The sequence below is a fragment of the Benincasa hispida genome, chromosome 3 (assembly GCF_009727055.1).
Source record: "Benincasa hispida cultivar B227 chromosome 3, ASM972705v1, whole genome shotgun sequence".
NCBI classification, from domain to species: Eukaryota; Viridiplantae; Streptophyta; class Magnoliopsida; order Cucurbitales; family Cucurbitaceae; genus Benincasa; species Benincasa hispida.
In genome coordinates, this window is record NC_052351.1 from 23,430,773 (window position 1) to 23,453,506 (window position 22,734).

General features: G+C 35.7%; 1 protein-coding gene and 1 long non-coding RNA gene across 3 annotated transcripts; one reads left to right on the forward strand and one right to left on the reverse strand.

Annotated features, from left to right (window-relative positions):
• Positions 1-1,236: 1,236 nt before the first annotated feature.
• On the reverse strand, positions 1,237-5,880 carry LOC120072558 (probable glucan 1,3-beta-glucosidase A). Of its 2 annotated transcripts, none has more exons than XM_039024949.1 (10): positions 5,272-5,880; positions 5,074-5,189; positions 4,850-4,987; positions 3,841-4,017; positions 3,369-3,524; positions 2,960-3,129; positions 2,711-2,866; positions 2,124-2,476; positions 1,658-1,837; positions 1,237-1,511 (listed from the first exon to the last, which is right to left on the reverse strand). In XM_039024949.1, the coding sequence occupies exons 1-10, from the start codon at positions 5,345-5,347 to the stop codon at positions 1,423-1,425; spliced, it is 1,611 nt and encodes a 536-aa protein (XP_038880877.1). In that variant the 5' UTR covers positions 5,348-5,880; the 3' UTR covers positions 1,237-1,422. The 2 variants fall into 2 exon arrangements, with proteins under 2 accessions (XP_038880877.1, XP_038880878.1); XM_039024950.1 differs by having other exon boundaries at positions 4,850-4,969; positions 5,272-5,877.
• On the forward strand, positions 3,099-19,896 carry LOC120072559. Its single transcript, XR_005480526.1, has 3 exons — positions 3,099-3,240; positions 18,970-19,131; positions 19,549-19,896. It is a non-coding gene; the product is annotated as an uncharacterized LOC120072559 (long non-coding RNA).
• The last annotated feature ends 2,838 nt before the right edge of the window (positions 19,897-22,734 follow it).

Below are 22,734 nucleotides of genomic sequence, written 5' to 3' on the forward strand. Positions count from 1 at the left end.
GAATAACTGTCTTTTGATGATCATACCTTTCTTTAAAAAATTTTCACAAGATATGGAGATCTTTTATTGTAAGATATTTCATTTTTAATCCCTTGTGAAGATGATGACGAAGGAAAATCATAATATTTGTTTTGTCCTGGATGTTGTATTTCCTTCTTTAATTGTTTCTCTTAAGTTCATAGCATCCAGGTGAATTTCGGCATCGAGTACCCATGACAAATAATTGGTGAGAAATCCACTTCAAAATTCCACTATTTATAGACAAAGTGACAAGTAGGATGTGAACTTACATGGACACCAAACATGAATTATTACAAAGTAAATAAACAATATAAAAAATGACATGTGACTTTTAAGACACTAAGCATTGAACATCTATTTTTATGATATTTATAATATATAATGAATAGTAATGGTTGTTCCATACATATTTTCCCTTTTAATCTAGTTTTCTACGAAGGTAATATTTAAATATTGAATATTGTTTGTTGGTCAATGTACTTTGACTTGTAATGATGCTGCAATTGCTAGAATGATTACTTACACTTTTATTAATCTAATATTGTTTACTCAATAAAAATGAAAACTAGTAGAACAAAAAAATTATAAATTCGACTTTACTAAAATTATTTCGGAGCAAGTGTTCGGCTGTATTTCAATGAGAATAAAAAAAATTGAGTACAATGAGAATAAAAAATTAATTGATGTGGAACTCACCAAAAAAATAGATATAGAGAAACTACTTTATTTTAAAAAAGTGTTGGAACCTACCAAAAAGATGGATTATATTTTCTTATTTTGGTGAGAATAAATATACCAAGCAAATAAATTAATAGAAATTATTCTCATCTTTTGGTGTGAGTTTCCATGAATTGAGAATCACTCTAATTTTTTAATAAATCTGTCGAAGGGAGATTCGAGGAGAATTCATCAAAAAGTGACGATAAGGAGAGTCTCTAGAAATGGACTATTTACATGAACTGAAAATAAGTATGAATTTAAATCAAAAGAGGGTAATATATTCCATGCTTATTTATGTTCATTTTACTTGCTTTACTAATTTATTGAGCAGTAACAAATCAACTATATAATCCGAGAATCATAGGGCCATTGGGGAAATTTTTCATACTTATCAATTCTTGTCCTTATTCCAAAGTTTTATCAAGCAACAGAATATCAAGTGAAGGCCCATTTCCATGTTCATATGTATCAGAAAGGAATCAAAAGGAAAAAAGGGGAGAAAAAATGAATGCATTGTTACAATATTAAATCAATTGACCGTCGGTTTCAACGTGGGAAAAGAAGAAATAAAATAAAGCAAGCAAAAAGGCGAACTTAAATGTTCCTTCTGGAAAAAAAAGAAAAGATATGAATGGTAATGTGTGATCCTGAAGACTGCAATTGCAATTCAATGGTTTTATTTCAGAGCAAAAACAGGAGGTGAGGGAACCAGCCACATGCTAATGCAACCAACAAGCAACAGTTGAAAATAACCCTGTTGGGTGAATCACCTGCACCATTTAGACATATTACATGATTGATGTAACTCAAAAGCAGCAAAATGCAGGATGGGGAACAGTATCGAGCGACCGGATATAACACAGGTGTGTTTATTTGTCAATCAAAGTTGAAACAAAGATTCTTGGTTATCACCTACCAAATTGAAGATAATTGTTCTTGATGTTCCATTCAAAATCCCAGTGCTTCCTGTCATTCTTGAGAGTCCAATAAGTCCATCCAAAAGAAGCTGCATTATAAACCTCTAGCTGGGCCCTCCCAAAGTTTTGATAATCAGCCTGAGACGCGTTTGTCACATTCCACTCATTTGCCCATTCTCCTGTTAATCATATTCATCTCTTACAAATCACTATTCTTGACTCCTAATCTACTTTCGTACCTTAAACAGTACATTTGGATTGACTTTCTAAGTACTTAAAAATAAGTGCTAAATTTGACATCGGAACTAAAGGAAAATCATGGTACATTAGGGGGAAAAATGTAATATACAAAGCAAAAAACTCAAAAAAGTTGTGAAAAATTAAAAATACTTTCATTCAGATTAAATCTTGGAAGTTGATATCAGAAACAAATGAAAAGTAAAGAGACTGAGGTCTGAGGCTTACCAATGAAGATGAGGGGACCGTTTGCGCTGTTTAAGGCCTGTATTTGAGTTTGCCTGTTCTTGTATATGATTTCTATGTTTTCCGAGGGGCTCAAGTGATCAAAGAAAGGATCAAAGAGATTGTAGTAATGCAAATCAACCACTAAATTATGAGATCCTATGTTAGCCTGATAAAGTTCCATAGGATCTGCTTTGCCAATTCTTTGGCAAATTATTACATAAGCTGTTGGAGAGTATTTACGGACTATATTGTATCCTTGTTTGTAATATGATACCACAGTGTCAAATGGAACTAAATCTGCTGACGGTTCATTTAGGAGTTCGATTCCAAGCAAGGCTGGATGTTTTCCATACCTACAAAGAAAAAAAAGTCTTCTTAATTATGTAGGAGAGAACCATACCAAAGTCAAACTATGTTGAATTTGCTGCAGAGCATTGCAATAGGTTTTTGAAAGAACCTCATTCGAGATAAAGGCATAACGTGGAGGGGGAACTCTCAAGTATGAATTGGAGGTATGGGTAAAATGAGCAGATAGATTGTAACAAGGATCAGTGTGCCAAAGAATTCAAAGTAGGACAGAAAAATACCTTGAAGCTAAGAAGTCTATTACATCCAATGTTTTAGAAATGTAAGCAGGAGAATTGGGCCATCCTATTGTACCATCATTACTTGCGCTATGTTCCATCCCATTTTGGGAGCCAGGAGCAGCATGAAGGTCAATTATGCACATTAGGTTATAGGCTCTGCACCGCAGGTTTCAGGCAGCACAATTAAGTAGAGAATGTGGATCTGAAAAATAAACAGTCTGAAAAGAGTAATTAGAAAACAAGACCTACTGTGCCCATGAGAATGCATTATCTAGCGCTTCCAAAGATCCACCAATAAATGGTGCAGGAGGATCAGGATCAAAAGCAATCCACCAACCAACAGGAATTCTCACTGTGTTTATTCCATGTCTATACAAAAATTTAAAGTCGTCTATAGTGATGAAATTGTTTCTATGTCTCTGCAGTTACATCAACGAGAAGGAAAGACCATATATGGGGATCAATCTATTGGAAAGCTGGCATGAAGAAGTTTATAATGATTGAGAATAATACCCAGGAGCTTCTATTAGGTACGGTCAAGTATTTTTCCATACATACTGTTTGTAGATCATGTCACGTTATTATTGCTAAAGTCATAATCCCAAACAAAAATAAAAGTTTAACAGACCTTAAGATTGCTACAAACAATAGAATTTACCTGATAAACACGAGTTGCCTCATCCTTTCCATAGCCATTTGCAAGTTGGTAATCTCCATGCAGGTTGTTTGAAACAATCATTTCAAAAGTGGCAGCATTGTCATCCCATCCTGGCTTCCCTGGATAGTCAGCTGTCAGCTGATTTGTTATCATAGCCTAAAAGTAGAGCATATGCAATCCAGTTGAACTATTAGAATCTCAGATTAGGTACAAGCAGGCAATTAGGCAAGATGTAGAGTACTAAAATATAAAGTAAAATTATTGACAAGAATTGAAAGTGAAGTATATCTTTTCATGAGTTGTGGAAGCTGAGTGGCTCGTTATAAAGCCTTGCTAGTTGCTTCACTAATCACTACTTTTGCAATTCTTTTATTCTGAAAATCATGGAAACCACACAGAAATATACACAGAAACTACAATAAACATGTTCATACTTAAACCTAAAATAAAGTATAGATATGATATATGATACCTGTAGATAGACTCCACTCTTAAGTTTTAGGTGCACTCTATTGCCGTTCCTTTCAACAACAAAAGTTGCAGCGTTCCTGGGTGATTGAGCTGCTGCCGAGCATCCCAGCCCATCACATGTTAGAAACTGCCCAAGGAAAGTACGGAACTGAAATTCTGATGCAGAGACTCTCCATAACTGCAAGAAAGAAAAAAGGGATAACACTTGCAGGTCACAAAGGAAAAGGAATTTCTTGTATTAAACAAACATAGTTTGGTTCAGGTTTTGTTGAATTGATTCTATGTAAAAAAAATTTTAAGCATCTTAAACATAGGAGTCAAGAAATTGGTTGTTGAATATTGAGGATTAGAAGCAACAGGCAAGGTGGTTGGATGCCCAAATTCCATTCCATATATAACAACCTTTTCTAGCTCCACTTAATGTACTCTCTGCCACGGGCTCTAGGAAATGATTCATCTAAATATTAGCTCTCACCTATCTAAATCAACCAAAAGACATGTCACATCATTCACCATTTAGTTAACATCATTAAGATTGAGAAAGAAACCCCAACCCACCTTGTTTTTTGGCAGTTGTTAGAGATGAACTAGTTCCAAAGGCTAGATATAAGGTGGCTTGGAATTGCACCGACATAAAAATTGAAAACTAGTGTTGGTTAACAATCTTCAACCTTTCCCAATTTAAGACAACTTCTTTAAAATTATTCATCGATATAATAGTCCCATCTTTCTCAAGTGAACTCAATATCTCTCATGATCAACAAGTCTCAGGCCGAAGAAGACCCTCTTTTTTATTCATTTTGACAGAAAATTCCTAGAATCACACTTCAAAATTTGAAACTTCTCAAAATATATAGGGATTAAATTCACACCTACATTTATCAAAATTCAAGAACTACATTTATAATTAGCCTATATTAATAAGATATAACTAACAACTAACGCAGTTCTCTTGTCAAATACTAATATTGAGTTTGAATTAGATAGAACAATCTGATTGTGCATCTGACCCTGAAGGTTTCCCATGAAGATGCTGCATCTCTATCGACTGTAACACCTGTTCCTCCTCCATTCTCAGCGCTAACAAACTTCTGCAATGTTACTGACCTCAATTGAACAACAGCTCCATCCTGTATAATACCACAAGCCTACCAACTGAGCTATCTTGAAGACTTGGATTGCATCCAACGATGCAACAGAACAAAACATGACCAAAAAGAAAAGTGAAACTCACTAGCATGTCCCCATTGGGAATGCCTTCAAAAAGTGAAGGCTTAATCCAACCTTCAATGACCAACCATCCTCCCAAGTTCACTCCTCTGATTTTATCATCTCCAAGAATTCCCTCCACTTGAATCAAAGATAAAATGATGAATAACCATGTTAGAGCACTGAGCCGAAACTGGATAAATTAAAATCATTGGGGGCCTACCTGAATATGCTTGAGAGGAGATAAGACAACAGCAGAGGAAAAACCCGGACACCCATTTGGTGAAAACAAGTTCCATTAAGCAATGCCAGCAAAGAAAACATCAGAAACCCGAAAATATAGTGACCATTTGGAAGAGATTGGTAGGAGAGTTAAGAATACGCAGGTAAGAAAGAAGGGGTTGCTCCGATCCAAAGCACCATTGAGTAGAAGAATCTCGGCGATTCTTTCCGTATCTCTCAGAAAATACCAAATTGAGATGGGCGAATTAGCATAAAGACCGAGAAGGGTTCACCAATCTCATTGCATTAAATTAATGCTTAGATAATATCTAGTGAATGATGGAGACAGAAGCAAACCCATTAAAATCAAATGGGAAGAAAAGAACAATTTTTTAGAGTACAAAGAAATGGAAAAGAGTAACAGTAGAAATATGTTCATATGGTCGTGTAGAAGCCAGAACGCGCAAAAGGTTTTAGCTTAGTGGTGGTGAGGATTGCCATTTTCTTCCAATTTTTTATTCGCCCAGATTCCGTCGTCGTCGTCATCTTCTTCTTATCAAATCAAAATAGTTCTTCTCACTTTTCTATCACCTTTCTAATTCTTACAACTTCTGCTTTTCACATTTACTGTCACCAATCCACTGTGAGAGCTGAATTTAAGAGTTTCACTTCTTTCTTGAGAAAATACTAAGACTTAAAAATCACTTTTAGTCATTAAGGTTTTATTTTAGTAAAGATTTATTGTTAACTTCTTTGATTTATAATTACCATTAAGGAATCACAACCAATACACGTTTTTATGAATTTTATAGAAAATGTTGAAAATTCAAATTTTTTTAATTGGAAATCATATCAATTTATCTTAGCAATTTTTTTTATTAGCCACAAATTTGACTAAAAAAATCATTTATAATTTATTTATTTTGAAAATATTGATTATTTTAAAATTATTTACGTGTGTTGTTTGTTGCTATTAATGAAATCTTAATTTTAAAATTATCTCATAGTTTGATAAAAAAAAAAAAGTAATTTTTAAAAGTCAAATGACATCAATCACTCTAACATATTAGGATATATTTATTCAATAAATAAGGATGATTATTTGACGTACTAAAAAAAATGACCCTTCAAGTATAGCTGGACCTAAATTATCATTTTGCCCCTGTAGTTACATCTAACTCCTTAAGTGTCACTAATCCATTTAATGAACAATAAATCATAGTCCAACTACGACCAAACACTTCTCAGGTCAGGAAAGGGTATGACGCCACATTTTTCAAGCCTTGGAATCAGCCCTTAAGGAAGAAATTTATCTATTTGCCCCGACGTTGAGAAATGAGTGAATTTCTTCTTGTATAACTGTGTTCCCAACTTCCCAATCAGATGAATCTAAAAAATGGTAGACTTGTTGAGGCGACAATCTGGCCACTCTCACCCATACAAATCAAAGTACCGCCTTCATAGGCAAGAGTTCACAACTCACTCAGTATTTAAGTCATATTACCTATAGTCATTCTGGTGAAATGTAAGTCTCTATTATGAACGACGTTATATAATGAGACTAAACATTTTGTGGTCTGGTCTTATACAAGCTCTTTTATATAGAATATCTGTGCTCACATATCTCCATATGAATGATCAAGATTAGATCATTTGTAGCACTTTCCAACAATTGTAACATCTACAAAGCGGATCATACTTGTAATGTCACCAGAATAAGGTATTCAGCCTTATCCATCTACTACAGACCATTTAGGTTATCACTTAAACATGATCCACCTCTATGTCTCTACATACATGTTTAAGCTACAATTTTAGCTTGGATGTTAGTTTATTGGTTTGTGATTTATGCAACTAATTTTGAAATAAAATATCACATATTTTATTAAATAAATAAAATGTTTGTACAATACAATTACAAACTATAGGACCCTACGAGATTTAAGGCATCAACCCCAACAATCTCCCACTTGACTTAAAGCTAATGGGGTGTACAATGTAAAAGTCAAACTAAAATACAAAGTATATGTAACGACCCAAGTTCAGGAGGGGTATATGAATGAACCGATATCACATCTGAATGAGAGAGATCCTGAGAACATGAAAGTATGGTTAAGAAAGGCTTAAAAGAATTGAAAGTTACTACCTATACCAACAAGGTGCACCTTTCTTTTCGGTGACTCAATCATAAGAACTCCAAAGTTAAGCGAGGCGTAACTCATCATAAACCGAACCATGTTCAACAGGGTTCGATTTCTCCTTTCGGATACATCATTCTACTAAGGTGTACCAGGTGCTGAAAGTTGGGATACAATTCCATGTTCTATCAAATACTTTTGGAATGTCAGATCCATAAACTCTCCACCTCGATCAAATCGAAATGTCTTAATAGTTCTATTTAATGCATTTTCAACTTTAGCCTTGAATTTTTTGAACTTTTAAAAAGATTCAAACTTATGTTGCATTAAATAAACATACCCATATCTTGAATAATCATCAATAAAAGTGATGAAATATTCAAAACCTCTCATTGCTTTAACATTCATCAGACCACAGAGGTCTAAATGTACCAGCTCTAAAGGTTCTTTTGCCCTGTGACCTTTTCTAGTAAATGGTCTTTTAGTCATTTTGCCTTCAAGGCATGACTCACACACAGGTAACGAATTTTTTTCTAATTCGCTTAGAAGTCCATTCTTCACCAATCTTTCAATTTTATTGAGATTGATGTGTCCTAATCTTAGGTACTAAAGTTGGGCATTTTCTTTAGGAGAAATTTTAAGTCTTTTATGTTGAGTTACAACAATTATAAACATTTCAGTATTATGGAGGGCTTTAGTTGCTAACAGTCTTAACACATAAAGATTGCTTTTCAGTTTAGCAGAACAAATATTAATGCCATTTTTCGAAATAAACACTTTATTTACATGGAAGTTGATACAATAAGATTGTTCAAGTAAACACTTTACAGAAATTAGATTCCTTTTTAAACCAGGAATTACATACATATTTTCTAGTAAAATGAATTTATTCTATAAAGTTAACTAGAGACCTCCCATTGCTTGCAAGAACCGAGACAGTGTGCCCAGTTCTAACCCACATCGTCATTTCACGGGCAAGAAGTTGCCGCATGAACTATGTAACACCCTGCACATTTTTTAGTAATAATGTAATTTCAGTAACTTTATTATTTGGAATTTCAGTAATTGTAATTAGTTGGAGGACATTTTTTAGAATTTTGGACTTCAAGTATAAGTGTAGGAATTTAAGTGCTGGCGTTTATTCAATTTTGAAATTCAATTTGAAAATTAATGGTAGGAATTAATTTTCTTTTGAAAAGGAAAAGAATTTAATAGTATAAAGTGGAATAAGGAAATGAATTAAATATAATTATACTATTTCCTTTTTAGTTATTATAATAATAATTATTATTATTCTTTTTAAAATCAAGCATTTCTCCTTCTTCCTCTCGCAAAAGAAACCCCTACCCTCATCTTTGAACCAGTTTTCGTCGCCTCCCTCACTGCCCAAACACCAATTACTCATCACTCGCTGACGATTCTCCCTTCGGCCACCACAGACCTCGCCGTGCAACCTCCCCCATACCCTCCTCAGTCCAGCGTCTGAGTCGCACCGTCGCCTTCTTCGAGCCTGAACCGGAGGAGCCATCCGTCTGAGTCGCGCCGATCTCTCCTAGCTGGAGGAGTCGTCCGTTCGCAGTCGCGCGCCACTCCTCCATCCAGCCCTGCAAACCCTCGCGCCGCCGGTCTACCACCTTAGATTTGTCCAATGGACTACTCGAGTTTTTGTCACGGGGCCGCCATTCAACTCCCTTCGCCAATTTTCGCTGCCGACTCTTGGTTTTGAACAGATCTTAGATTTAGGCAAGGTCAATGTTGTGAGATGGATTTCTTGAAGGATTTTGACACCCATTGATTATTGGATTAAATAATCATTTAATTCATGTTTTGAAGGTCCTAAATCGTTGTTTGTTGGAATTAGAATCTGTTAGGAGAAGATTTTGGAGTTGAAATCTTGGGAGTGGTTGTTGATTAAGTTTCTTGGGGTAAGCTTTTGGATATTTTGGATTTGAATATGAGGTTTCACAATTATTGTTGGACTGAAATTTAATGGTTGTATTTGTATGTTAGGGTCGTTACTTCAAACCGCTGTCATCATTTGGTTGTCTGATTTTATCTGTGGATTTTCGATTAAGGCAAGTAATCTTACCACTGAAACTTCCTACGGGCCAAGCTTTTGTTGTACGCTAGTATGATAAATGTATGTTATGGCAGAATGTTAGCATGATAAATTGATAGGTTGATCTGAATCAAAGTATGATCTGGCATGAGATCTGAATTATTTAAATATGCACATAGACACTTGAATGCTAGTATGAGATGGTATGTACTTCCATATGATTGTATTTGATCTGAGGTATATATGTATATTGCAGAACCATGATGTTGAGGTATATGTGTATGTGATAGAGCCATAGTGTGAGGATTATATGTATGTCATAGATTCGTACAGTGATGATTTTGATGTTGAGACTATGTGAATGTCCTTACTGATTAGTTAGACGGCCATTAGATTTTGTGTTTCCTTCGGGATTCACCAGTTGGTGTTTCCTTCGGGATTCACTAGTTTGTGTTTCCTTTAGGATTCATCAGTTTGTGTTTCCTTCGGGATTCACCAGTTTGTGTTTCCTTTGGGATTCATCAGTTCGTGTTTCCTTTGGGATTCATCAATTTGTGTTTCCTTCCGGATTCACCAGTTTGTGTTTCGTTTGGGATTCACCAGTTTGTGTCTCCTTCGAGATTCACCAGAGGTAGTGGGCATACTTAACTACAGTAGGATAGGACTCAATCTCCTTCTTGTTTCATGTGTATATGTGCCAGAGGTGGGTATCTAGAGGACATAGATGCCCAGCCTGACTCTAGTAGTGGGGTTACTTACTGAGTATTTTATACTAATTCTTTCTCATGTTGTTGTTTCAAGTAAGGGTAGAGATGCACCAGCGATAGACAAGCAGAATTCGTGATCGAGCCATTAGGACTAGTTTTTACGCTTCCGCATCATGAGATTTAGAGTTCTTTTCATGCTTCTCTTAATGTTTAGTTTGATGTTTGAAACTTATTATTAAGAATTGTTTTTTTCATATTTATTTATCAACCTTTATGATTTATGGGTATTCCACTATTATTTTTAACATTTACATTTAATAAAGGACTTCTAACTTCCCTTATCTATTTAACATTTATTTCATCATAAAGGAGTGTCGTTTTAAGTTCCATGCATGGATGTATTTTAGTAACGGCCTAACTTAAGTCCTAGGGGGTCGGGTCGTTACAGTTGGTATCAGAGCCCATATTTTAGGTTCTGTAGACTGACTTACTACATAAGTCTAATAGTCCCTGTGGCCCAGTAATGGATCCCTCGTCATCGTCAAGTACGTTCTACTAATGAAAGTTTCAATGCATATATGAGAACAGTGATGTAGTGTTTTAAATGCATGATGTCTGAGAAAGACCCAAAAATAGTTAGTTAACATACGAATTTATGACAAGACATGACACCTAAACCTAGAACAAGAAAGACAACTAGAGAAGAAATGCAAGCAGAGAGAGCTGAGAGTAGCCAGACTATTCCGGCAGCTCCAAATCTGCCTGTGACCCAAGTTGATGAAAAGGCGAAGGAAGCCAGAATTAGTGAAGCTGTTGCATCTGCTCTAATGGAAAAGCTGCAGGAACTGATCTGTAGCACGATGGAAGGACAAACTGCCCAAACCCAGGCTCAGGAGGAACCGGTGCCACCCAAGTATTACGACAAACCCAACCGCAGGACAGAGACATGCATGGCTTGTCTCTTGAGGCTAAACACTTGAGGGATTTCCAGAAGTATGACCCTCGCCCCTTTGATGGATCGTTGGGGGACCCCATCAATGCAGAGATGTGGCTGTCATCTATTGAGACAATATTCCATTTTATGAGGTGCCCGAAAGGGCACAAGCTTCAATGTACAGCCTTTATGTTGACTGGTAACGCAGAAATCTGATGGTGTTCAGTAGAAAAGATGATTGATACTGGTGGTGAACTTGCAACCTGGGAGCATTTCAAGGAACGCTTTTATGAGAAGTATTTCTCGGCCAACACCCGATACAATAAACAGGTAGAATTCTTGAACTTGAGGCAGGAGGTTATGTCGGTGGAGGAATACGAGCAATAATTCGATAAGCTGTCTCGCTATACTCCTGAACTAATAGCCACCGAGGCAGTGAGAGAGATTCATCCAGGGCTTGAGGAGTGGACTGCGAGGGATGGTGCATGCCTTGGATCTCAAGACGTATGCTGTGGCACTACGGGCCGCCGTGAGGATTGATGCTGACTCCCAGGTGGGAGAGAAATACAGGAGGTCGCTTAGGATTGGGACCTCCGTAGGTCAGAAAAGGAAGGCTGAACACAGGGCTTCTGAACATCAGCAGAGGAACTAGAACACAGTGAATGCTTCACGTCAGTGGGGACAACAGGGTTTCTAGGCTGTGACTGGCAGAGAAGATAGGCCGATATGTACCATTTGTGGTAAGAAACACTGGAGACGTTGTTTAGCCGGCTCTAGGATCTATTTTTGATGTGGCCAGAAGGGGCATATGTCAAGATAGGTGCCCGAGGAGGAATGCGTCTAATCATAAGGGCTAGCCCGTAAGTTCGTTCCAAGGAGGCCTGAGCCGCCAGCAACAGCAGGATAGGGTGTTTTCTACCACTCGGCGTGAGGCCGAGAAGTCAAGTATCGTGGTGACAGGTACACTGCCCATTTTGGGACGCCATGCTCTTGTTTTATTTGACTCTGGCTCTTCGCACTCGTTTATATCTGATGTATTTGTGAGGCATGCCATGTTAGACTCAGAACCTTTGCCATTTGCATTGTCCATTTCCACTCCATCAAGATAGATCATGTTAGCTATAGAAAAGATAAAAGCATGTCAGTTAGAGGTAGCCAATCATGCATTAGATGTAACCTTGATAATTTTAGATATGCGCGATTTTGATGTGATATTGGGCATGGATTGGTTAGCTGCTAATCATGCCAGCATAGATTGCTCCCGTAAGGAGGTCATCTTTAACCCTCCTACCAGAGCCAGTTTTAAGTTTAACGGGGTTGGGACCATAGTCCTACCCAAAGTGATTTCCGCATTGAAGGCCAGTAGACTATTCGACCAAGGAGCCTGGGCTTTGTGGCCAGTGTAGTGGACACTAGAGAGAATGAAGTCACCTTGACTTTGGAGCCAGTAGTGAGGGATTTTCTAGACGTTTTTCCAGAAGATCTTCTCGGACTGCCCCCCGCAGCGGTAGATAGATTTTTCCATTAAATTGGAGCCAGGCACAACCCCTATTTCGAAGGCTCCATACATGGCCCCGACAAAGTTAAAGGAACTGAAGGTCCAATTGCCGGAGTTGTTGGACAAGGGTTTCATACACCCTAGCGTGTCACCATGGGGTGTTTTGTTTGTGAAAAAGAATGATGGATCGTTACGTCTATGCATTGATTACAGAGAGCTGAACAAGGTGACCGTCAAGAACAAGTATCCTCTTTCCAAGATCGATGATTTGTTTAACCAGTTGCAGGGAGCTACGGTATTCTCTAAGATTGATCTCCGGTCAGGATACCACCAACTGAGAATAAAGAACAGTGACATACCCAAAACAACTTTTCGTTTGAGGTATGGACATTATGAGTTCATAGTGATGTCGTTCGGTCTAACGAATGCACCAGCAATGTTCATGGATTTGATGAATAGGGTGTTCAAGAAATTCCTTGACACCTTTGTGATTGTTTTTATTGATGACATCTTGATTTATTCCAAGATAGAGGCCGAGCATGAGGAGTATTTGCGGAAAGTTTTGGAGACGTTGAGGGCCAATAAGCTATAAGCTAATTTTTCTAAATGTGAATTTTGGTTGAAGCAAGTGTCCTTCCTAGGGTATGTAGTATCGAAGGAAGATGTCTCTGTGGATCCTGCAAAGGTTGAGGTAGTTACGAGTTAGGCTCGTCCAACCACAGTCAGTGAGATGCGCAGTTTCCTGAGGTTAGCAAGCTACTATAGACAATTTATAAAGGACTTCTCTCGCATAGCCACCCCATTAACTCAGTTGACCCAAAAGGGAGCACCATTTGTTTGGAATGAGGCTTGTGAAAACAGTTTCCAGGACTTCAAGCAGAGGCTGGTTTCAGCCCCAGTTATTACAGTACCAGAATGGATCAGGTGGTTTTGTCATTTATAGTGATGCATCCAAGAAGGGGTTGGGATGCGTATTGATGCGGCAGGGTAGAGTAGTTGCTTACGCTTCACGTCAGCTAAAGAAGCATGAACAGAATTATCCCACACACGACTTGAAGTTAGCAGCAGTGGTTTTTGCTCACAAGATCTGGAGACATTGCTTATATGGAGAGAAGATACAGATCTTCACCGACCACAAGAATTTGAAGTACTTTTTCACTCAGAAAGAATTAAACATGAGGCAAAGAAAGTGGTGGGAACTGGTGAAGGATTATGACTGTGAAATTTCGTACCATCTGAGAAAAGTAAATGTAGTGGTAGATACTCTAAGCATAAAGGTGGCCCATTCAGCAGCCCTCAATACCAGACAGGCTCACTTGTGCAGGGAACTGGAGAGGGCAGAGATTGCAGTGGCCGTGGGAAAGGTTACTGCACAGTTAGCATAGTTGTCGGTGCGACCGAGTCTAAGGCAGAAGATTATTGATGCACAGCGAGACGACTCTTACCTGGAAGAGAGAGTTTATAGGATGGAGTCAGGCCAGGATGGCGAATTCTCAGTTTCAGCGAAAGGTGGCCTTCTTTATCAAGGGCGTTTGTGCGTGCCAGCAGTTAGTGATATTAAAGATGAGTTGTTGTCAAAGGTTCATAGTTCCTTATTTTCGATTCACCCCGGCAGTACCAAGATGTATCAAGACCTGAAACGTTATTACTAGTGGAATGATATGAAAAAAGAGGTTGCAAATTTTGTCAGTAAGTGCTTGGTATGCCAGCAAGTGAAAGCCCCAAGGTAGAAGCCAGTAGACTTGTTACAACCATTGATTGTACCAAAATGGAAATGAGAGCATGTGTCTATGGACTTCATCGTGGGGTTGCCTCGGACAGTCAAAGTTTTCACTGTGATATGGGTCGTTGTAGACAGACTTATGATTAGTACATTTCATACCTGGGAAGCCCACTTTTTCAGTGAATAAGTGGGCACAGATATACATGAAGAAGGTGGTGAGATTGCATGGAGTGCCCGTGTCTATCGTGTCGGACAGAGACCCTCGTTTCACGTCTAACTTCTGGAAAATTCTCTAGGCAGCTTTGGGGACCCGTTAGACTTCAATACAGCTTTCCACCCTCAAACTGATGGGCAGACAGAGAGATTGAATCAGATACTGGAAGACATGTTGCGTGCTTGTGCCATAGAATTTTCAGGAAGCTAAGATGCTTACTTGCACTTAATGGAGTTTGCTTATAATAACAGCTACTAGTCCACTATTGGGATGTCACCCTTTGAGGCTCTATATGGGAAGAGTTGCAAGTCCCTTGTGTGTTGGAAAGAAGTAGGAGAGAGGAAATTGTTAGGACCTGAATTGGTGCAGACCACGAATGAGGCAATACAAAAGATCAGGGCTCGTATGCAAACAGCTTAGAGCAGACAGAAGAGTTATGCCGATGTAAGACGTAAGGACCTGGAATTTGAGACTAGTGTGAAAGTGTTCTTAAAAGTGGCACCCATGAAAGGTATTCTGAGGTTTGGCAGGAAGGGAAAGTTAAGTCCGAGATTCATTGGACCTTTCGAGGTCCTGGAACGAGTTGGCCCCATAGCTTATCGGTTGGCATTACCCCCAGCACTGTCTTCAGTTCATAATGTCTTCCATGTTTCAATGTTAAGGAAGTATTTGACAGACTCGTTCCATGTATTTAACTACGAGCCCTTATAGTTGAATACAATTTGAGCTACGAGGAGAAGCCTATAGAGATCCTTGCAAGAGAGGTAAAAACGTTGCGCTGCTGGGAAATTACTTTTGTATAAGTCTTATGGCAGAATCACCAGTTCAGGGAAGCTACCTGGGAGCGAGAGGATGAGATGAAGGCCCAGTACCCAGAGCTTTTTCAAGAATGAACTTTCAAGGACGAAAGTTCTTTGAGGAGGGAAGAATATAACACCCCGCACATTTTTTAGCCATACTCGTAGTGACATCAGGATAATGTATCCAGTCTTATACATGTTTAAGCTACAATAAGGGAGAAATTTCTCTACTTATCCTAACACTAAGGAATGAGTAAATTCCTTCTAGTGTAGCTGCGTTCTCAGCTCCCCAATTAGACGAATCCCTAAAATGCTAGACATGTTGAGTCGAGAAAATTGGCCACTCTTACCCATGTAGATCAAAAGACCACCTTCATAGATAGGAGTTCACAACTCACTCAGGATTCAGGTCAAGTCGCCTATGGTCATCCTAGTGAAATATAAGTTTCTTCTAACAATGGTGTTATATAAAGACTATTGATTTGTGGTTTGATCTTATACAAACTCTTCGTATAGAATACCCCCACTCATATGTCGCCACATGAATGATTAGGATAAGATCATTTGTAGTAGTTTACAGCGATTGTAACGACAATAAAGCGAGTCGTATTCGTAATGTCACCAAGGCAAGGTACCCATCATTATCCAACTACTACAAATCGTTCAGGTTATCACTTAAATATGATCCACTTGTATATCTCTACACACGTGTTTAAGTTACAATAGATAACCTTGGATCTTAGTTTATTGATTTTTGGGTTAATACAACTAAATGTCAAATAAAATACCTCTTATTTTATTAGTTAAATAAATTGTTTGTACAAATCCAATTATAAACTACAAGAACACAAGATTTAGGGCATCAACCTCAATACTTGCAACCTCAAATCAGAGATAAACTCAGAATATTGAGGAAAGAGTTCAAGATTGGGTCTTAGACTCAGGGTATTCATTCTATATGACACCCTCTAAGGGCTGATTTACAGCATACAAGCCTTATAATGGAGGATCTATCTACATAGGAACAACAATGCTTGCAAGATCATAGGCATTGGATCCATTTTTCTCAAAATGAAGGATGCATCAGAAAAGCTCATAAGAAATGTAAGACATGTTCCTGCCTTGAAAAGAAATCTACTCTCATTGGGTATGCTAAATGCTATAAGTTGTGAAAACAAAGGAATAAGGGACACTTTTCAAATAATAAAAGACTCCAAAGTTTTTCTAACTAGAGAGAAAGGAAAGGTGTTTACATCATTAATGGTGTGGAAATGTCTCACACTGCCCTAGTTGATACAAATGTAAATCCTACAGAAAAAGACTTATGGCACAAAAGATTGTCTCACATCAACCAAAAAGGTTCATAAATTCTCTCTAAACAAGGGGTTCTGCATAAAAATGTTAGTGAAGATCTGAGGTTCTGTGAACAATGTATTCTTGGCAAGACTGTAAGACAAAGTTTCACAAAAGACCAAGATACAACCAAGGGAATACTTGACTATATAAATTCTGACTTATGGAGACCATCACCAACTCCCTCATTGAGTGATTCAAGGTATTTCCTAACTTTTACTGATGATTTTTCTAGAAAAGTTGGATATTTTTCCTAAACACTAAAGATCTTGTTCTAGAAAAATTTAAATAATGGAAACTTATGATTGAAAAGCAATCCTCAAGAGAAATTAAATTTCTTAGAACTGATAATGATTTGGAGTTTTGTGGAGAAGAGTTTAACAAAATTTTTAGAGAAAATGGCATTACAAGACACTAGACTGTGAGATATACCCCACAACAAAATGTTGTTGCTGAAAGGCTCACCAGAACCATTATGGAGCTTGTTAGATGTTGGGATGTATACCCTAAAGCCTCGTAGTTACATGTTATTTGAATCAATGGTTGATTAGTTTTATATGCTATAATCCATTATACAAAGATCCAAGATTATATGACGTGACTTAAACATGTATATGGAGACATACAAGAGGATCTTGTTTTAGTAATAATCTAAATCGTCTGTATTATATGGATAAGGTTGAGTGTCTTATCTTGGTAATACTACTAATACAGCCTGCTTTGTAGTTGTTACAATTGTTGCAAAGTGCTACAAATGATCTAATTCAGATCATTCATGTGAAGATATGTGAGGGGGGTATTCTATATAAAGATTTTGTATAATACCAAACCACGAAATGCATAGTCTCTCTTTATAACACCGTTACTAGAATAGACTTACATTTCACCAAGATGACCATAGGTGACTTGACTTGAATCCTGAGTCAGTTGTGAACTCCTGCCTATGAGGGTGGTCCTTCGATTTGTATGGGTAAGAGTAGCAAGATTCGCCAACTCAATAAGTCTATCACTTTGGGGATTCGTCTAATTAGAGAGTTGGAAACACAGGTACACAAGAAGGAATTCACTCCTTCCCTATTGTTAGGGTAAGTAGATAAATTGCTCCCTTAAGGGTTGATTCCAGGGCTTGAATAATGAAATGCATCACCTTCTCCTAGCCTGAGAGGAGTTCAATTATAGTTGGACTATGACTAATTATTCATTAGAGGGATCAGTGGTACTTAAGAATTTAAATGTAACTCTAGAGGTAAAATAGTAATCTGATCCAACTTTACTTATGAGCAATTTATGAAGGGTCAACGCGTTGTTGATTGGTTATATCTAATGGATAAAAAAAAAAATATCTATAGTGTGAATAGTATAGTTGTCGATCTTTAGTGGAGTGTCGACAGTTAATGAAGGTCGATTAATTTAATTACAGAGTTTAATTGATTAATCGAGTATCATTGGTGCTTCAATCTATAGGTCCATAAGGTCCCTTTATTAGCTCAATAAGGATTAATGAGAATCAAATTAATTTTGGTTCAATTTGAATTGTTCAAATTAATTAAAGGAAATTAATTGTATAAGATACAATTAAATAATGTATGTTGATACGTTATAAAGTAAAATGTATGTTGATACATTATAAAGTATAATGTACGTTGATACTTTATATAGTTTGATGAGAGAAATAAATATTTGAATATGTTTAAAATATTATATATATGAATATGATTCATATAAAAACTATATATTAAAATTAATATGAATATGATTCATATTAAATTTATATAGTTTTATGAGAAATAAATATTTTAATTTGATTCAAATATTAATTATATGCATATGATTAATATAGAAACTCTATGTTAAAATTAATGTGAATATGATTCATATTGAAACTATATAGTTTGATGATAGAGGTTGTTATTTGAATGTGATTCAAATATTAATTTATATGAATGTGATTTATATATATATAAACCATAGGTTATATTATATGTAATATAATATAAACTATAGGTATGTCAAATATGATAAAACATATAGTTCAATATTTATATATATTAAGTTAGTTAATATATATATTATTAAATTTTAAATTATTTGAATTTTATATTTTTAAATAAAAGGCGGAAGGAGTTGTTTTGATAACTCCCTCAACCCCCTCAACCTCTCAAGAAATGTGAAAAAATATAAATAAAAAATAGGAGAGAGAGATACGATCTTTTCTTCCTCTTAGTCTCTTTGTGGTTTCTCAAGCTCTCTTTCTCCCCTCTTACCAATATTAGGTGCAAGCCATGAAACTCTGCATGATTCTCGTCTCTAAGAATAATGAGGAAGATCTCATGGTGTTGTCCCATTTCTTCTTGTTGTGTTCATGGTGTTGGGTTCGTGAGATCGAGAGAAGAAGATGTGTTGTGGAGAGAAAGCAAGAAGACGGTGCTTCAAAAGTATGATATCTCTTCCCTCTTCTCCTCTCTCCATTTTCATAGTTCAAGCATGCTTTAGATTAGTATTTCTATCCTTGTGTTTTTATTACTTTGAAATATGTTGTATGTTCTGTAAAACAGAATTAAGAGACAACGACATCCAATTACTTCCACTAGGGAATTCCAATCTTTTCATTTGGTATCAGAGCCATCTCAAATCTTTAAATTTCTTTTTTTTATCTTTAATTCAGAGTATTGGTGGGTAAATGTTATGCAATTTGAATGTTGAATGTTCAGGTTTTTGCACATTGGATGCTTTCAAAATTGGCATAGAAATTTACTGCTTTATTGAGTCGATTTGTAAGGGTCCATTGTAATTTTGGGCATTTAATTCTTGTAATCGAGTCTATATTGTTGTCCATGTTGTTGAGGTTTCAGCTTCGATTTGGAGAATTTTAGAGCAAGAACAGATTAAATCAAATGAACGGGCGAAGCAGAGGAAGTTTTCTGCATAGAGCATAAGGCTAGAGCATTGCAACGCTCATCCTACACTATAAGGAAGAAAGCACGCTCACCCTACACTGTAAAGCAGAAGGCTCAGCGTCGCTAGGCTCCAGCCGTAGCGTTGCAACGTTGTGTGAAGCATTATGACACTACAATAACCCAAAAAGCCAGTGTCACAAAGCTGGCAAAGAGCGTTGCAACGCTTTGGAAGTTTGTGTGCACGTCAAGGACTATTCATGATCGTGGCTTCGAGGCTGTTGTGCAACAATTGGAGCATTTTTTTGGGACTTTTTTCGAATTTATTCGATTTTTATTTATTAATTTGTAATAATTAATTTTATTTATTTATTTTTCATTAATTAAATTAATATAAGTGTTATATTAATTTAATTAATGTTTAAGATGCCAATTTCGATCCAATATTTTTTTTATATTTACTATATATGTGATGTATGGTTTATTTATAATATTGCATAGTGTATGTCATATAGTATAAGAATTCCACCATAGGATAAAAATTATTTCATGCATCATTTTAATATAAATATTATATTATATAGTTGCATGATTTAATTAAGCATGCACATGTATCATAACTAATATAATTGTTATATTATATGATTGCATGTATTTATAATATATCCATGCATCATTTTATATTATAAGTGTTATAATATATAGTATGGATAGATGGATAAATGTTATAATTTTTTTTAATTACTTTAGGTTATGTATAATGCAATGAAAATGAAGATGCATGGAGCATGACACCATTTTAGTAATATTATAATTGTTAGAATTTTTTAAAGTATGTCATGAGATACATGTATAGGTTTTAATTATTTCATTAATTTTTTATAAGTGTTAAAAGTTTAATAAAATTAGAATTAAAATTCATATTAAAGGGTTGATGCAAATATAGGTTAAATTAATTTTGAATGGTTTAAAATTAATTTCATCTAGACCTATGTTAATAATATTCCTAATATGATTAGAAATAGGTTTAATCTTTTAATTTCTGTTTAATATGATTAAATTGGATTAAAGATTAAATTTATAACATAATTATCTATAATGGACCTTTGTCTAAAAAAGGTTTTGTCTAAGGCTTGGGTATTTAAGCTGACAGAAATGAAACATCCCTACTTGGGAACCGACTTTGAATGTGAATTAGACAATAAAGTTATAAGCATGCAATAAATTATTAGGTTTATTAAAGTATTTAATAAACAAGAATCATATATTGTTAACTATCCAAAATATAAGTTATATTGAGTCAATTTAACAATTCACTTAGATAAATTTATTAGCCTAATTTACCTAAGTTATGAACCCTCGTCTGTAAAATACTTAGTGGAAGGAAAAAGATGTATATGATATGTTATTTTTCCACTTACGCTCTTCGTGATAGTTCACACTATGAGATTCATGCTCGACCTCGTGGCATCCTAGGAGCGTCTCCCTTAGGAAGGTGTTTGTATGGATCAATATTAAGGTGAATGGAGAATGTATTTATAGTAAGTAGGAGAAGGACATGTGTCAACATATCCTACGGTCTCCTTCATTGGTGGACGACGTGAAACTTCATGCCCGGCCTTGTGTTACCCTAGGTGTGGCCTCCCTTAGGAAGGCATTGTGCATGGATTTAATATCATGGTAAGCTCTAGAAATGGATAAGATTGCTATAGTTAATTGCACAAATATTGATTTTTCCTTGAGGCAGACTTGTTCGGGCGAAACTATAGGATCTAAAATGAAGGGTTATACTTACAAAAAAAAAAAACATTGAGTTAGTTAATGGTTTCTTGATCGAAAATAGTAACTAAATACTATAGAACTAAGAATCATTCAAGTGTAGTATTTGGTTGACATCATTTCAATCGGTGAAGAAATAAAAATACACCCTGAGGTGGCTTTTATTCTAACTCACTAGAGTATCATAGCAATAGAAATTTTGAATTTATATGAATGAGGTTCGTATTAAATCTATTGGGTTCATTCTTTTAATTTCTATATTGAATAAAAATGGATAATAGATTGAATATAGACAATTAACATGTCTATATGATTCAAAGTTATGTCATTTTATTTTAAGGTTTTAATTTTTTATTTACCAATATAAGTCAAAGAGTTTGATAAATATGTTACTTTGAAAAATGTCATCAACACATAACGACAGTGTAATTTTGTCTTTTATTTAGAAAATATTCTCAAAAGAAAATGTTGTCAATTCATGAAGTGTTCATGAATTATCTTTACAATGATAGCCTATTCTTATTGTCTAGATAACATATGATGTGTCTGGACTATAAGGTAGAGTCATGATGAAACATGTTGTATGCTTGAGTCAATGGAAGCTATATGACCTCCAAAGTTAAGTATTATCTAAGTCCAAGAAAATGACTAGAGCTAGTAAAGAAAGTGTTTCCAAATTAGTTTGGAAAGTCACATGATGAGGAATTTTAGAAATACCTCAAAAGGAAAAAAAATAAGAATAAATAAATTTGATTTACTAAATTCTGGGTAGAGAACACAAATTCACATCTTGATACTTAAATAATGATTCACTATCAGAATTTTTCTCTATTACAATTAAATTGTAAATCTTGGAATACTTAATTAAGTGGAAAAGTTCTACTAGTTAGCAGTGGGAAGCTCATCTCAGTTAAAGTAGTGGAAAACCTTAAAGTGTTGTTTATTTATGTTGAATGTGGTGTTTTTATCACCATAAAATAAATTCAATTTCTCTAAACTTTATTACTAAATATTTCATAGAGTATGAATAGTTTTAGTGATAAGTCATGCTTTCAAAAGTTGTTTTGAAAATATGTTCAGATTTGAATAAATATATTTTTCTATGTTAAAGGTTAAAGCATCTACGTACTAAACTGAGAGAGTGTAAGGATTAATAAATCCAAAAAGAAAGAAGGATTCTATTCTCCTAAAGGGATTCATGTCTTTGGCTTTTAAATGACACTTACATGTAATCCTCTAAGAGTTAGAGTTAATTACCTGTTAAAAGCCTTAGCACCTTATTAGATAAGGTTGCCTGACCAATGTTGGACTTTCTTTGACTCAGGTGGTCTTGTGATTGAAAGCATAAGTCTAACTTCATAAATA